At 41.0% G+C, this 16,985-nt stretch overlaps 2 protein-coding genes across 2 annotated transcripts; one reads left to right on the top strand and one right to left on the bottom strand.

Moving 5' to 3' along the window:
* Window positions 1–1,498: 1,498 nt before the first annotated feature.
* commd5 (COMM domain containing 5) lies at window positions 1,499–6,776 on the bottom strand. The gene is made up of 7 exons (XM_034882776.1): window positions 6,522–6,776; window positions 5,324–5,484; window positions 4,607–4,635; window positions 4,436–4,486; window positions 4,064–4,159; window positions 3,637–3,712; window positions 1,499–2,205 (listed from the first exon to the last, which is right to left on the bottom strand). The coding sequence occupies exons 1-7, from the start codon at window positions 6,640–6,642 to the stop codon at window positions 2,104–2,106; spliced, it is 636 nt and encodes a 211-aa protein (XP_034738667.1). The 5' UTR covers window positions 6,643–6,776; the 3' UTR covers window positions 1,499–2,103.
* Window positions 6,777–6,814: 38 nt separating this feature from the next.
* fam199x (family with sequence similarity 199, X-linked) lies at window positions 6,815–16,985 on the top strand. The gene is made up of 8 exons (XM_034882774.1): window positions 6,815–6,885; window positions 8,859–9,037; window positions 9,298–9,517; window positions 10,990–11,148; window positions 12,165–12,326; window positions 13,498–13,681; window positions 13,915–14,018; window positions 16,066–16,985. The coding sequence occupies exons 2-8, from the start codon at window positions 8,871–8,873 to the stop codon at window positions 16,240–16,242; spliced, it is 1,173 nt and encodes a 390-aa protein (XP_034738665.1). The 5' UTR covers window positions 6,815–6,885; window positions 8,859–8,870; the 3' UTR covers window positions 16,243–16,985.

Raw genomic sequence — 16,985 nt, 5'->3', positions numbered from 1 at the left:
TTCTCATACTAGACTACATGGTATTATTAGCATATCCTGAAGTTGTGTATCCGGGACTCTTCAAATATAATGGGTTTTATGCACGTGCGTGTATGTGTAAGTGAATGGAGATTAGAGGCTGGTCAGTCGATCAGTGTCCATGTTATTAGTAGTGGTGCAAAATATAGGTCGGCCGGTCTAGCCTGTGCACGCAATTCCACAAACAGACACAAACGTTGACTGACATACTGTACATACCACAGGCAGACACATTGACTTATAGACCAATATACATATATATATGCAAATGAGGACCCTCAGAGTGTTATGCAGGCAAGCACAAAAACATCCAGTCAGACACACGCACACACAAGAATCACAGATCCTCATGTCCCTCACACCTCAGAATTGTGTTATGTATCTAAATAGGCCAACAATGCAGTCTAGACAAGTCTTCTAGCCCACACTGTCTGGGTGTTGTATATTGAGTTGGGACCAGGAGTTATCCTCAAAGTCCATGTGATGGATTCGGCATTTCATTCCTATAGGAAAGAATGCATAAACATATTGGAAAAAGAAGCATGGAAAAATCCCGCTTACATATGACAAGGGGTTTTAATTAGATTTGAACTGTATGCGCCTAAGACATGTATGACCATGAAAATAAGGCTACATTTTTGCAATGACATCACTTTACTGTTCAGACAATATCTAGTCTCATATCACGATATCGATATAACATTGATATATTGCCTGTAGTTGTAGTTTTGCTTATTTAAAGCCATGTACTTGCACTTACTACTTGTTATCTGGAGTTTGCACCTTCAGGGTTGAAAGCACTTAATTCTAAGTTGCTTTGGATAAAAGCATCAGCTAAATGACATGTAATGTAATGTAAAGTCTTTAACCCTCATGTTGTCCTTCTTTATAATTCCCCAACAAAAACATGATTGATTTTGCACAACGCTATTTGGCTAGTACAAATGTCTACTTTCATTAATTTTGGGGTGTCTTATTCAATTTTATATTTATTTGAAAAAACAAATTGAAGTGGTTTCCTAATAGTATTGAGGCAAAGTTGACATATTCCAGTCTTTGATTATCCATCAACATCCATTCCTTTAATTTTAGTCTCAATAATTCCCAATTTCTGCTTTTCTAACTCAAACATTAGGTATAATTTAATAATTTAAAACTAAAGTTAATAAGTTAGTGTTACGTAGTGTTAAAAACGTCAAAAAGGGTGACAAACATTGAAAAAAAGCATCAATAGTGTTGAAAAAAGGGACAAAAACGTAAGAAAAAGTTAAAAACATTGATTAAAAAGCGTCAACTAAAGTGTTGATTTGGGAAGACAACACAAGGGTTAAAAAATGCAATATGTCTAGTTACCTCAAACATATCTGAACAAAGGATTCTTTGCCAACACAGGAATGGACAGATTTTTAAGAAAGAGTTTTTTCAAAAGTTAAACATCATTGATTACTATGGCATACAAAAACATCACTGTATTACTTTGTATACAACAGTGCTGCAACTCAAGTACATCTTTTGTGTTGTCACTGGTTTGAATTACATGTATAAAAACATGAGTAGAGGGAGAAAAAAAAAATCACCTGGTTCATTTTCCCATTTGCACATCCTCATGTTTCAGAAGTGAGCGGACAGAGTCTCAAACGGCACACGAGACCAGGTACTCAGTAAGAGAGGGTCTGAGTGCTCACTTGACTGCATTTGTATTTTGGCACAATGGAGGCTTTACAGCTGACTCAAATCTCCCATCAGCCACTGTAATAATGCTAATATGCAGAGTTTACAACAAGGCAAGATAAGGAAATACAGGCTGGGAGTCCTTGTCTTTTTGTCTTCAATATGGCTATTAGGCACTCCTGTAAAGCAGCCAGGGGGCTAACTGTTGTTATCATTTCGCTGTCAGCGGTTAAGTATGTTGGATGCCAACACCATCACCATCAAATCATAACACCATGACAGGCAGATTATCTCTTATAAATATTACATTTGAAATGATTACAAATGGATTCAATGCAATTTACAAAACTCTACTAAATCTGACAAAACAAGCAGAGAGGACAGCTTTATTAAATAACAGGCCGGCGTTGTGTATCAATCTTGGATCTTGAGAATGTTCCTCTTCTCCAGATCGTTCATCTCTTTGAGAATCAGAGCCACGTTGTAACGGAGCTCCTGGAATTTAGACACGGGCACCTGGACGAGAGAAAAAAACAATTTGCCGACATATATAAGAAAGGTTCGTGAAAAGGATTTTCCTGAATGCAGCAGCAGATCAGCACTTTTTAATCAGTCACACTCTGAAACAGATATCTAAAAATACACACATCAGGTGACGATAAGGTACGTCCGTCAACAGAATCTGCCCAGCGAGTGTTGTTGCAACTAATCTTCCAGTTCTGCTGTAATCTGATTACACAACTGCTGCACTAGGTTAGGCGACAGGCTGAAGTAGAGGTCCTCCCTCCTGCTTCTGTCTACGTAAGTAGCCTACTTTGAAAGCAGCAGCCACCCTGAAATGATCAGTCAGGTATGGAGTATGGCTCCCTCTGCTGAGCGAAGCGTCGTACTAGCTTGTTGAAGATTTGATCCATTTTTTTTAAACTGAGGATTTTTATTTGTATTATTTCAACTAATAGGTTTGTAAGAACACAGAGGTTCAGCTAAAAGACGTTAAAAGAGGCTAATTTGTCCAGAGATAGAACAGTTATAGTATTTATTCTGCTATGCAATACATGCTGTGTTATACAATATGTGTAACAAGTAGAACCATGCAGACACTGTTTAAACAATACACAAAACTGCCAGTTTATCAGAAAAACTTGGTCAAGAGCAGGTTCTAGGTTAGGCTGTAGTTAATAATTGTCACCTCATTCCACTGTGACCTTAATATGTAACAACAGAAACTGACCTACATTGAGCCATTGGCTAATGACCAACTTCTTTCTACCCACAGGCTGAAGATCAGCTGGAAATACACACTACCGTGTGGACACAGCACTAGCCGTGTGGACAAAATGACCCGTCATAGGAAGACAAACCTTTCGCAGTGTTATAATAGCAATCTGAGACCTATTTCATTTTGCAAAACACGTATATGTACTGTAGCTGATATTTAAATATATTTTAAAAAGTTTAGGTATTGCCCAACACCTGTATCAAGGGGAGTGGAGAAACCTCCATTCTCTTTTTTTAACACCTACTAGAGTCAACGGGCCTCATTCACCAATATTTTTTTTTAAGAAAAGATCCTAAGAAATTTAATTTAAAGAAAATTAATAATTAATTCACAAAGAAAGTCGGTGTCCTTAAAAGGTTGAATTTTCCTAAATTTTTTGAATTAAGACATTGAGATCAATTTCCAAAAGATTTTTTTTATTCCTCTTTTTAATCAATTTTAGCATGGGTGTGTAAAGTTATGAAAGCCACTGTGTGTCAGATTCTTCAACTGCAGAATTGTTCGCACCTGTGTTGCGTTTCCGTCCCAATTTTGCTGTTTAAACTAAAGTAGGACTCGGGTACACTCACAAAAACACCCTAGGTTGCATTTTGGCCAGAGTTAGGCTTTAAGAGAATGTAAACCTGCCTGTACTATCAGGATCACAGCGAATTGTATACAGAAAGTACCTCAAAGCGGTGAAAGCTCCCATCTGAAAGTTTCATCTGCATCAGAACAGAAGGCTGCAGGGCCCTGGCTAAAGAGCTGTGGAGACAGAGGATATACACAACAACATGGACTTCATTACACTAAGTGGGAAATTACATTTCTTTGAGAAAATGATTCCAACATTGTTGCATCTTTTTCTTTTTGATGGAGCTTTTTTTTAGCACGTGTCTGCTTTGTGTGTTCAACCATGGTGACTATTACTGCTCAGTCCAAATACACATTTCTTCTGGTATTTATTATGAACAAAGTAGAAACATAAAAAACACCTCACATTCTGTTAGATAGATATTTCCAGAAAAGAAACACCAGACACCAAGTAAAAAAAAAAAAAAAAAAAAAAAAAGATTCAATTTAGTGGTTATAAGTTGAAAAAAACAAACATGTTACCTTGTAGAAATGGCAACATCCACTCTCCATTTAAAGTCTTCTAATGTGGGGAGGTGGGGATCATTCCGGGAAGTTGCTGCATCTAGAGCTGCACGCCTGCATTTAAAAGAGAGGTGTCACACAGCAATGAGAATGTCTCTCTGACATTTGAATGCTACTCATAGCTACAGCACTGTTCTGAAAGTCCTGGACAAATCTTAAGAGAATGAAAAGCAACCACAACACTGACCAAATAAGTTTAGGTTACAATATGAACAAAAATATGTTATCTTTATTTTCTTTAAGGGAGAGCTGTGTTTTTTCTGCAAAGACACAACAAAAGAAACTAAATGTATTAAGGTCTACATTTAGAACGCTGTAAATCCAACATACCTGTCGCCAAAAACCACGCTGGCAAAGTCTGTGATAAAGTCTTCAGGTATCCTAAGTGACAAAGTATAAATTCAGCATCTGCGGTTGAAATCGTGTTTTGCGTGTATATCCCGTAAGCAGCAGTCATAACGCATGAAAACGTTGAGGATGTGATTAATTGATGAGCCTTGCCTTAGTTCTTTGAGATCTTCTCTGAAAGCCTGAACAGGGACACAAACAAAATGTTTTAAGTAGTACTTTATACAAGTTAAACATCTTAAAATGTACATTCAGTGTTTATGAAGGGGAAGCTATCAGCTTGTGTTGCGACAGATACCCACGCAGGTGTGTTTTGTGTAATTTAGCAATAAGTCATTTTTATTATTTACACCTGGGCTTTTTAAAATGTATTCTGTAAGAAAGTCTTAAGCTATGTCCAACAGCACCCTTAGGCGGTAGTACAACACAAGAAGAAGAAGAAGAAGAAGAAGAAGAAGAAGAGCAGCACGTTTAAAATCCAAGGTTTTCTTAGTAGGCATTATCAAGTTTTTGAGTATATTTAATTTAGTTACTTTTCCAGTGTCAACACACATTCTCAATCAGAATTAGTATGTAAATGGAATTAAAACTCATAACATCTGAAAATATTATCATTAATATTTGCTTTGTTTTCATTGAGGTGTATTGTATTGTATATCATTGTATTGTATTGTGTAACTAAAGCCATGACAGGGCTTACAATACCTAGCACAAACTACCAAAAACTATATGTCTTCTGTGGAACATGGTTTATCTGTATCTGTAAGCTGTAGCAGGCTTAGCTGCCAAGTTACTGACCCAGAATCATTTTTGTGTGTTTTGTGCAAACACATTCCAACACATAATCCCCAGTGTTTAACGTCGACGTACCTCCTGTTTAAGGGACGATGCGGGGATGCGGATGGCCTCGGACAGCACTCTGTAAATCCCAGCGACGACGTGACTGAGCCTCTCCTGGGGGATGGTGCTGCTCTCCGCTATAGACTTCATCACCTCTCTGCAGTCCTTCCCCTCCAGGGCGCTAACCACAGCTGGACACATCATGATTCAGAGGCACATTAACTCACTTATTTAACGGCTTCAACAGCTTCCATAAGTTTACACACCCATGCTAAAGTTGATTAAAAAGAGGAATTAAAAAAAAAACATCTTTTGTAAATTGATCTCAATGCCTTCATTTCATTTTTTAAATTGGAAAATTCAACCTTTTAAGGACACCCATTTTCTTTGTGAATGAATAATGTATTGTCAATTAAAAAAAATGTGCTTCCTTAAAATACGGGGGGCATAAGTATACACCCCCCTATGTTAAATTCCCATAGAAGCAGTTTGATTTTTAATTATTAAAAGCCAGTTATTTCATGGATCATGATAATATGCGTCCTGATAAAGTTACCTTGGCCTTTGGAATTAAAGTACCCCCCCCCCCCCCCCCCCCCCCCCCCCCCCCCAACCCCACATCATCACATACCCTTCACCATACGTAGAAATTGGTATGAGGAACTTTCCATATTATAATCTATTTATGCAAATCAAACCAGCTGTTAGTCTATCTGAAATAACACCATGCCAATCTCTAGGTATGGTGAAGGGTATGTGATGATGGGGGGGGGGCTATTTTAATTCCAAAGGCCAAGGGAAGTTTATCAGGATGCATAGTATCCTGATCCATGAAATAACAGGCCTTTAATTATTGATTTCAAAATTGATTGGAAATTGATTTGAGATCAATTTTTTTTTATTCCTCTTTTTAATCACCTTTAGCATGGGTGTGTGAATTAATGCAAGCCACTTTAGTTCTGTACTTGTCTCAGTGCAGAGTCTCAGTTATGGGCCTCTTCAGAGAGTATGCACAAGCAGGGACATAGACCTGGTCACGAGTCTCCTGCAGTTATATTTGAGCTGTTTTCATGCTAAATCATGTTAGTGGTTACTCAATGAGCAACTCATAAACGTTCAATTGTATTGTGGTATTAGCTACACACATGTCAATCTTGAGATATGTGTGTTTTATGATGCAACAACAGTTAACTATCTAATATCGCACACAACTAGCCTTCAACGTTACCTTTCAGTAGTTTTCTGAACATCTCTTGGTCCACATCCTTCAGGTTTTTCGACAATGAGTCGATTTCTGGTGGTATCCTGCCTCCCAAAAAACTGGAGTCCTTTGTATAGCTTGCAGACATGACTCACCATGCACTAATATGCTAAATGCGGAGGTTTTAAATAGCAAAATGAGAAGTTAAAGTGGAGACGTTTGGGCTCTTTCTATCAGTTTTCTGTTTATGTGACAGCTTCCGCCCTCACGTCACATGACGCTTTGCTGGCTCCCGGGAGTCTCGCGGTGACAGACAGCTGAGATCATCGGCCGAAAAGAAAGGATTTGCAAATGGAGGTGGCAATAATGATGATTCTCTGAACGACAAAAGGTGGGTATTTTAATGTAGATAGCCTTTTAATTACAACTTTGCCAGGTTTAAAAACCGTTCGGAAAGGTTATTGTGTGGAAATGATTAGTTCGGCGTCGTTTTGTGGCTTGATGAATGCTACGTGGATATTTGAGGATTAGCAACTAACGTTAGCTAGCTAACGATGTTAGCTTGTGTTGTGTTCCAATCACAGCCTGTTTGCCTTTACCAAAGACGAGCACTTTAATGGAAGGTAACTTCAAAGCGTTAACTAGCGTTAGTGAAACCACCTTCTATAATGCTGGATTCCTATTGCGCCTTTTTTCGACGTTTTAACGTTACAGGAAAGCTTTTTAGTCTTGTTATTAAGATAAAACAACAATTACGGGAGTTGGATGCTTAGCAACGTTTCAGTTGTGTCAACAATTAACATGAACAGCTTTTTCAGCATACTTAGTTAGTAAAAAAAAAAAAAATGTGTTCACCTACGTCACTAATGTTAGTGACGTTTCTAAAGACCCAAACGTAAATTAGCTCGAGAAGCTAATGCTTGAAGTAAAACAAGCTTTGCTTTGTCAAGTGACTGTGTGGGATATTTTAGTAGTTTTTTTCTTCTTTTTTCTACGTGCCCAAAGACGTACAGTGTAAAATGTATACAAGCACTACTGTTCTACTGAAGTACCTTCGTTAAAGTTAACCCTCCTGTTGTCTTTGGGTCAAAAGTTTCTCTATCAGAAATTTGGGTTTCCTTAAAACTAGCGTTAATTGTCCAAAAGGTAGCGTGTATGGTTCCCTACAACGTTCCTGTATCTAAGTTAAATAAATAATCAGTTCACAACTTTAATTCAATTTTGGTGTTTTTTTTGTTAATTTGATAGTATTTGGAGACAAAAATTTGATAAAAAAACTTGTATGACAAATGTAAAGAACAGATATATTCATATTGGGGGTGGTAGTAGCTCAGTCCATAGGGAGTTGGGTTGGGAACCGGAGGATCACTGGTTCAAATCCCCGTATGGACCCAAAAAGTTGGAAGCGTGGATTGGTGGCTGGAGAGATGCCAGTTAACCTCCTGGGCACTGCCAGGTGCTCTTGAGCAAGGCACCGTACCCCCCCCCCCCACCGATCAGGGCGCTGGTTCAGCTGGCTGCCCACTCACTCTGACATCTCTCCATGTATAGTGCATGTATAGGTCCTGAGCATGTGTGTGTATTTTCAGGCCTGTGTGTGAGTACTAACAAAAGTGTGTAATTTCCCCATTGGGGACTAATAAACAAATTATCTTATCTTATATCCAAAGATACAAATGTTAAAAAAGAAACTACAATTTGAGCAAAAAAAAAAAAAAGTAAAGTTACAAAATGCCGAACACAGTGACAAAAATGTCTAAAAAGTGACGAATGTAAAAAAAAGGGTTTAAAAAGACCCAAAACGGTGATAAAAGCTTTTCATTTGAAATTTTGACTCAGAAAAACTCAAATTTGCAGGTCGGCTGGAAGCCAACACGAGGGTTAAATCATAGCTTAGCATGTAACCTTTTGAATGTACTGTACAGCTAGCTAAGCATTTGATAACAAAATACATACATCTCCTTATTTTCAATATTGCAAGCATTCTTTTCATGTTTTGCCTGAATATTTTCTGTTTTATATATTTTTACTGTTTCTGTTTTAAATGTAAACTCTATAACTATACTTTTTCAACTTAACTGCAAACACAGTGTTGATGGATTAATGTGAATTACCGCAAGCTTCATTAGTACAGAGGAACATCAGCAGTGCGTCTGTCTAGACTTTTAACCAGTCATTTTGTATACAAACAAACTTTATTAAATTACAAATTATATGATATTTAAGGATAAAAATCATGTGGGCACTTTGATGTTTGAGGTGTGTTTGTTCAGTTTTGTGGTAATTGTTGAGGCCGCTGCAGTTCCATTGAAAAGCGCCCTGTCATATTTGTCCTATCTTTGCCTTGTCATGTTTGTGTGTCAGGTACATCTCGCCATGTCTGAGTCTCTGTATGAGAAGTTTTTAGCGCCAGATGAGCCTTTCCCCCTCCTCTCCCAAAGAGCCAACCTCAGCGACGTGGGGACCCTGGACGTGAGTGACTTCGGCTGTCAACTCTCATCTTGTCACAGAACAGATCCTCTCCACCGCTTCCACAGTAACAGGCGAGTACAGAGTTTGTGTTCACACGTGTAACACCAGTCTGTGGGATAAACAGACTTTCAGAATGTATTTTCAAAGGTTAGTTGTGCAGAAAAAAATCCTCATCGTTGTTTTTGGAATATATTTATGATGTGTGTTCAAAGAGAAGCCGTTTTACATAATGTGCATCCGTATCTTGTATGCGCACCACTCGTTCTCAGGTAAAGGTTTAGAACAACTTCCGGGATTTAACCTTTTAATGTCCACTTGTGTTTCTCCCCAGGTGGAACCTCACTTCCTGTGGGACCAGTGTTGCCAGCTCGGAGTGCAGCGAAGAGCTCTTCTCCTCTGTGTCTGTGGGGGATCAGGACGACTGCTACTCCCTTCTGGATGACCAAGAACTAACATCTCTGGACCTGTTTCCAGAGGGCAGCGTTTGCAGTGATGTGTCCTCCTCCATCAGCACCTATTGGGATTGGTCCGACAGCGAGTTTGAGTGGCAGGTTGGTTGTTATACAGTCTATATCCTTGACGTTCCACTTCCAGGATGGCTCCATTGCCGTCAAAGTTGAGGCCGGATATCCGCTGCTTTGGGCTTCGTTTGTGTTGTCATTTTAATCTCTGGTGGATTTCTGAGGACTATGGTTAACCTCTTCTCAGATCTCTGCAGGGTAAATCCAGACAGCTAGCTAGACTATCTGTCCAATCTGAGTTTTTCTGTTGCATGACTAAAACAACTTTTAAGGGCGCCCGCCGAAGAGGACTGTGATTGGTTTAAAGAAATGCCAATAAACCAGAGCAAGCTTTCCTCCCATCCCCAACTGCTATGTGGACTAGCCAGACTCTGCTCCAGCGTGCTTTGGAGGAGGGTCTGGCAAAGCGAAACTATTTAGAATATGACCTAGAAATGTTTTTTATATATATATATATATATATATATATATATATATATATATATATATATATATATTGCTGATTTTAATTCAGGCTTTTGGCTTAAAGGAGAATTATGAGCAATTGCACCACGTAGCTCTGTTGTTTTAAAATTTGGAGTGTTGTCCGTAGCAAGGAAAATGAAACCAATCGGTGCTGCCTACATGCTAGAGTTAACTCCCAACAGGTTTACAGAGGGCAAGTTTTAGCCTCTAAACATGTTCAAAATGTCATTACAAGTGCCTACTCATGTGCAGTGATTCAGTGTGAGGGAGTGAGGTGAGGGGACACAGCGAATCTGACTGCAGTAGATGTAACAGAAAGGCATAAAAGTTGTGTTAATCCACATCTCTGTTTATTTCCTGTTTTTCAGTGAAGTCCACATTAGTGGATTGTGGAACTCCTACAACCCAATATTCCAAAATGAATATCTTTCCAAACAATGGAGCTACGTGTTGAAATTGACCGTAATTCTCCTTTAACGATGGAAGTCCTGAGTAGGTCTGGGTACAAAATTCAACATTCTTTTAGGCCACGACCAAATTGCCTCCTTAGTATCGAGTATTGAAAAATGCCTTGTCGTTCAATACCAAATTTCAACACCAAAGGAGCAAATGTCATCGGTGTCGGTGAGCCAATCAGCATGCTTCTACCAAGATCTAATGTCTGTGATTGGCTGTCTATCGTCACACGTCGTAGAGACAGGCAAGAAAACCGTTACACAGAGACGGGGCTCGCATGTTAGGAGCTGAAAAAGGAAAATAAATTTGAACAAAGATTTTAGCTTTTTTAATGTTGTAATTTCTTTTTGTTCATAAAATTGGTATCGTAAAAAAGTTCCGAAAACGATGTGAAAGTGACTGTATTGGTATGTGTACCAGTAACGGAATTTTTTATCAATTTTCAGCCCTAGTCCTGAGAACCTCGCTGCATTATTTTGCTGGCATGCAACACAGAGGCTGCGGGTGATACAGTGACTGGCAGGATAGTTTGTCCATTCGTTTTTCTCTGCTCCTCATTGTCCGTCTGTCTTACGTCTCAGTTGCCAGGAAGTGACATTGCCAGCGGCAGCGATGTTCTGTCCGACATCATCCCGAGCGTGCCGAGTTCCCCCTGTCTGTTTTCAAAGAGGAAGCTTAAGCCCCACCCTCACCGCAACCTGGATGAGTTGCCATGGAGTGCCATGACCAACGATGAACAGGTAAACGAAACCAACACACCTTTCCGGGTTATGTTTTTAAGTTAGCAACCGCTCCGGGCTATCGGAGAACTCGGTATTACAACAGTGAAACTGACTTTCTGACCCAGCTACTAGTTTGTTTTTTGTTAAATGGATTATTCAAGTGGCTAGTAACCACTAGATTGTGGCATGGCTTGTATTTCAAATAATGAAGTTGCTCTGTATGCTTCATTTTGTTGGAGCTGAGCTGTCAAGACCAAGTAAGGAATTTTGTCAGTCAAACAGATTTCACAAACTAAACAGGAGGGCTTAAAGGACCATGCTGACTTATTGGGACTTAAGCTTATGCACCATATCCCCCAGAGTTAGATGGAGTTCATACATACCTTTCTCATCTCTGTGACTTCTGAGACTATAGTTCCCAGTTTGTATATGGTTAGAAGATGGTTGTGTCTCATGTGACCTCGTTATTTGGGAGCAGTAGCTAGTTGGAGCCGGTTACCTGCAGCATCTGTGGTAAGCCAGACTAGCAGTGGGGGCCCCAGACAGAATTAAGACTTGCACGGCGATGAGAAGGGTATGAATGGACTTATCGAACTCTGGGTGATATGCTGAATAAGCTGAAGTCCCAGTAAGTTGGCTTATTATATGGCCTTTTTTAAGGGGGATTGTGATTTTATAGGTGGGTATATAGCATGGTGAATTATTAAAAACCCACATCATGCAGATTCCAAAACTTAGCGCAAAGCAGCATAATGGCATTGCGGAGATATAACATAAGCGGTTTGTTTAAACCATTGAGTTGGCTGTTTTATCGCTTGGGATATCCTCAGCTCACCTGCAGGATCAGAGCAGATACCTTTTTTTCTTTTCTGTATCAGCTAAATGAAGCATCAGCCATTTGCATTCCATTACCCCAGCAGTTAAAAACACCCCATCGTGCTCAGTTAAACTCACTCTGTCTTTAGTCGTCAGTGTGGGCAGAGACACCTGGTCAAAAAGGCCCTTAACCCACACGTCTGTGTTTCCTGTTCCAGGTGGAGTACATTGAGTACCTGAGTCGGAAGGTGAGCACAGAGATGGGCCTGAGAGAGCAGCTGGACATCATCAAGATCATCGACCCCTGCGCTCAGATCTCTCCCACCGACAGCGAGTTCATCATCGAGCTCAACTGTCTCACCGACGAGAAACTCAAGCAGGTGGGCAGCAACTCGGACACACACACACACACACACACACCACTTCGCTAACAATACAAGTCAAACAACAGCGTTCGAACAGAGCAGATCTTCTTGCCCACGCAAGCTCACACTTATACACAAGTGGGAGCAGTCTGTCAACAAGTTAATACAAGAAAGGAGATTTTAAATTTGCCATCCTTTACTGTTACCCAGTAACATTCTTTAAGGTAGCATCACTCCCCATAAAAATGTTTAACAGTGGTCCATGACCATAAGACTTATTAGATATTAGGGCTGGGACGATATGCTTTTGTCTCGAATCTTTCACAACACATTGCACGTTGATTTGCATTTGCAGACAATATATCACGAGACATTGCTAAAAAAAATTCTGCCTTTACCACATATACCTTTACCACATACAGTATATATTTAGGTGAATTATTAATAAAAAAATAGGGGGAAATTGATTTAAAAATTAATTGCCAAAAAAATCACGATACATGTATTATCCGATTTAAAAAAAAATATATATATATATATAAAAAAATAAATCTTTATGACTAGTACAGAGAAGTACTCATTGCTAATACATCAGTATACCAAGGTAGGAAAGATGCTAACCCAGAGTTTTTTTATTTAAAGATACATTTACAAACATTCAGTCATCACAGCTCAAACCATACAATTATGAAGAAAGAGATTGCTACTTATGAGACCAGGTAACCGAAGTATTAATTATAATATCAATTGAGCCATAAATTCAACAAAATAAAAATAATAATAAATGTTAATAAAATGTGACTGATTTGCAAACCTCGTTAATGATATTGACAACAGATGTTCTTAATTAAGTAGATTAGAGTATATCAGAAATATAGGTAAAGCTTAAAAGACTCAAAATATGTAAATTTCCATTTGGAACACTTTAAAGCATGGTCTTGAATTAGAAAATTGGGATTTATGCAAATAATAACTGTTATAACTGTCAACTGGCATGCATTTTGAGATAAACAAGTTTGTAGGATACGTTTTATGCAATAGTTTTCAAACGTAATTCTAAAAGGAACAAGCCGTGCTCTACGCCAGTTAATATCATTAAAGGGAGAATTCCAGACAGATTTCCCACGAGGTGTTATTTTTGGACCCGGAGTTAAGCGGCGTGTTTGTGGTTGTGCGACGTCATCAGGTGCGTAACTACATCCGAGAGCACGGCCCCAGGCAGCGGGCCAGCAGCACCAGAGAGGGCTGGAAGAGGAGCAGCCACAGCAGTGCCAGCACCGGCGGGGTCAGCGGCGCCAGCAGCAGCAACGCCAGCATGGTCAGCTCCGCCAGCTCCTCCACCGGCTCCACGGCCTCCAACTCCGTCGCAGGTGAGATGCCACCTGCTTGGCTAGCAGCAACCGTGCCACCAGCAGACGATCCTGCGGCGACGGGGCGTTGTCTGCTCAGTTATCAGTTCTGATTGTACAAGGGACAGAAGGGCACTTTTATTGGCGAAATAACCAGAACGTGTAACGTTCCGTAAAATCTTCAGCTCCGTTTCAATGTTGTGTTTTCTCTGGTCTTCCAGGTTGAAAACGGTTAACATTTGCTTGTGTTCCAGGTGGCACGGCATCAGCCTGTAGTGGAGGCAGCGTTGCTAACATTAGCAGAGCGCACAGCGATGGCAACCTTTCCAGTGCTGCGGAACGTATACGAGACTCTAAAGTAAGAGGTGTGTGTGTGTGTGTCGGTGTGTCTGTCTGTGTCGTCCCAGCCTAAAGATCCTCGCATTTTCATTTGTACTTCATTCTACTTTTTCCAACAAAAATGAGAATAATGATAGAAGAATTGTTGTTTCCTCCAAAACCGCAAATCATAAAGAAATATCAGTCACAAATTAGACATTTTTTGTGTCAACCTCACAGCACTAACGTGTGTGTGTGTGTGTGTGTGTGTGTGTGTGTGTGTGTGTGTGTGTGTGTGTGTGTGTGTGTGTGTGTGTGTGTGTGTGTGTGTGTGTGTGTGTGTGTGTGTGTGTGTGTGTGTGTGTGTGTGTGTGTGTGTGTGTGTGTGTGTGTGTGTGTGTGTGTGTGTGTGTGTGTGTGTGTGTGTGTGTGTGTGTGTGTGTGTGTGTGTGTGTGTGTGTGTGTGTGTAAGATAGTGCCACACACTGTGTCGTGACAATGTCTTGTTTTGTCCCCTGGACCCTACTATTCTACTATTTGTGCTCCCACTCTGTTTATTGTTTTGTCGCATTAATGTTGTACCATTTCACAGAGCGTGTGAGACAAGAGAATCACCTTAACGCCTTGATCCTCATCTTGGGATACCCCGATCCTACTTTTTCAGTCCAGATACCTGGGCCTTGGTACAGAGCCGTTAAAGCGTATTATTAATGAACTGTATGCCTCACCGTGTCAAAGTGACCGGGATAAGTATTTTATGTGTAAGGCAACATAATTACAAGGCGCACCTGAACGCATCATAAAGTCCTGGTGGAACCCATACGCTTTTAATTCAATTCAATTTTTATTTACGCTATATAGCGCCAAATCACAACAACAGTTATCTCATTGCGCTTTTCATAAAAGAGCAGGTCTAGACCCAACTCTGTGATGTTATTTACAGAAACCCAACAATTCCCACCAAGGGCAAGCACTAGGCGGCAGAGGCAAGGAAAAACCTCTAGCAGAACCCTGGCTTAGGGTGGGCGGTCATCTGCCTCGACCGGTTGGGGGTGAGAGAGAGAGAGAGACAAACAGAGAAAGAGAGACAGACAGACAGAGACAAACAGAGAAGAGACAGAGCGAGAGAGAGACATGGAGAATTGTAGCAGAGGGTGTCGATCAGGAACTTGATGTTCGTTGACATAACTCCCGGGGACGGCAACGCGTTGCCACGCTGGTTGAGAGAAAGGGAAGGATTGTCCAGTTCTGTTGTTTCTCCGTCATCTCGGGCAGTGGCCATGGTAACAGTGCCAGTTACCGTTGCGCTAACATTACCCTGGGGCTTCAGCTGCATGCTAGCTGTCGGTAGGCCCCGCTGTTTCGTCTCTGTTGTTTTTGTCTTCGGCCCCATTGGCACGATCCCAAATTGTAGCGGGAAATCTCTTTGGCCATTCGGTGGAGAAATTAAAGATCGTCTGAAACACTGGTGCTATCAATGTTATTCTATAATTCTCTTCCAAGTAGAAGGAGACAGTTTCACCACAATACCAGTTGTGTAAAATGTTTCCATTGTGTTTCTATAAGAAGCATGCGTGCAATTGCACATACAATTTCCAATACACAATGCAGATATTTGGGTCAGTATTGGATCGGTGCATCCCTAGCATGGGACTAGGTGATATGGAGAAAATCAAATATCAAGCTTTTTTTAACCAAATATCTCGTAACGGTATTGCAGCGATATGTGGCGTTGACAATTGGTGCTTTCAAAAAAATATTAACACAGTGAGATCTGTGATAAATAATCCTCAGTAATGTGGATATAATGTCTAAGTGGGTAAAGGCAAATAATAGGACAGCTAGAACAGTCTGTGAAGTTCAGAATATGACCTCCAACCTAAGTCAAATTCCTCGTATTTGTATGTCATACCTGGCGAATAAAGCTGATTGTGATTCAAACCAGGAGAAGACAACATTTGTGTCATATTTCGATATCCAAAGTCTAAAAGGCGATATCTTGTCTCGTATCGCGGGATCGATTTCGAGTGACATATTGCCCGGCCCTACTCTAACCTCTCTCCCTGTCTGGTCACACCGCCTTTCAGAAACGTTCCAAGCAGCGTAAGCTCCAGCAGAAAGCCCTCCGGAAGCGGCAGCTGAAAGAGCAGCGGCAGGCCCGCAAGGAGCGCCTGAGCGGACTCTTTCTGAATGAGGAGGTGCTGGCGCTGCGCGTGACCGAGGAGGAGGACCGCGGCGACGACGACCTGGACATACTGATGTGACACCAGTGAACCAATCGGTGCTCCCTCTACGCCTGTTCCCTCCCTCCCTCCCGCCCAGCCGCTGCCATAGAGCCCCTAGACCCTGCTACGCCCCATCACCGCATGCATTAGCTTTGCTAACATGATGCATTTTTGTAAGAGTGATGACTAATAGGCAGTAAACGCTTGTAGTGGCTTCTGACATAGCTTGCTAACGCTAGTGTAGCACCACTTGTGCTAAAACTGCCAGCCGCTGCAGTCACTACTAAGCTAGCTATAGCAATAATGCTAGAAAATACTGTTAGCGCTTTGACCAGACAGTCCAGCCTGCTCGTAGCCAGCTCTAACGCTGCGACCACCTAGAAGCTCGCAGATGCACACAAATACACGCTACTAAAGACAGTTATGTCAGCTTCGCACTGCTAAGACAAGGATTGCTTCTAGATGCTGTAACAGCTTATATCCACTGCTACTCATACAGCCACCACCGGCAGAAGGACAGATCGGGTAAGAGAAGCAGAGTTTGGCCGCATTATGCCAACGATGCTCCGCGGGAACCAGGTGTTTCATAACATACAAGGGGGGGGGGGGGGGGGGGGGGGGGGGGTCTTTATATAAGGTGGCAGTAGTTTCCACCCATCTGCCTACACTTGCATCCATACATCAAACTCTCTTAAACTGCTGCAGGTAATGTTACAGCACGAGTATACACCTGAAGGCCTACAGTGGGTGGGAAGTGGGGCTGCTCGATTATGGGAAAATAA

This window comes from Etheostoma cragini, chromosome 10 (genome assembly GCF_013103735.1).
Source record: "Etheostoma cragini isolate CJK2018 chromosome 10, CSU_Ecrag_1.0, whole genome shotgun sequence".
Taxonomy (NCBI): Eukaryota; Metazoa; Chordata; class Actinopteri; order Perciformes; family Percidae; genus Etheostoma; species Etheostoma cragini.
The sequence above is the reverse complement of the archived record's forward strand: the minus strand, read 5'-3'. Positions and strand labels throughout refer to the sequence as shown.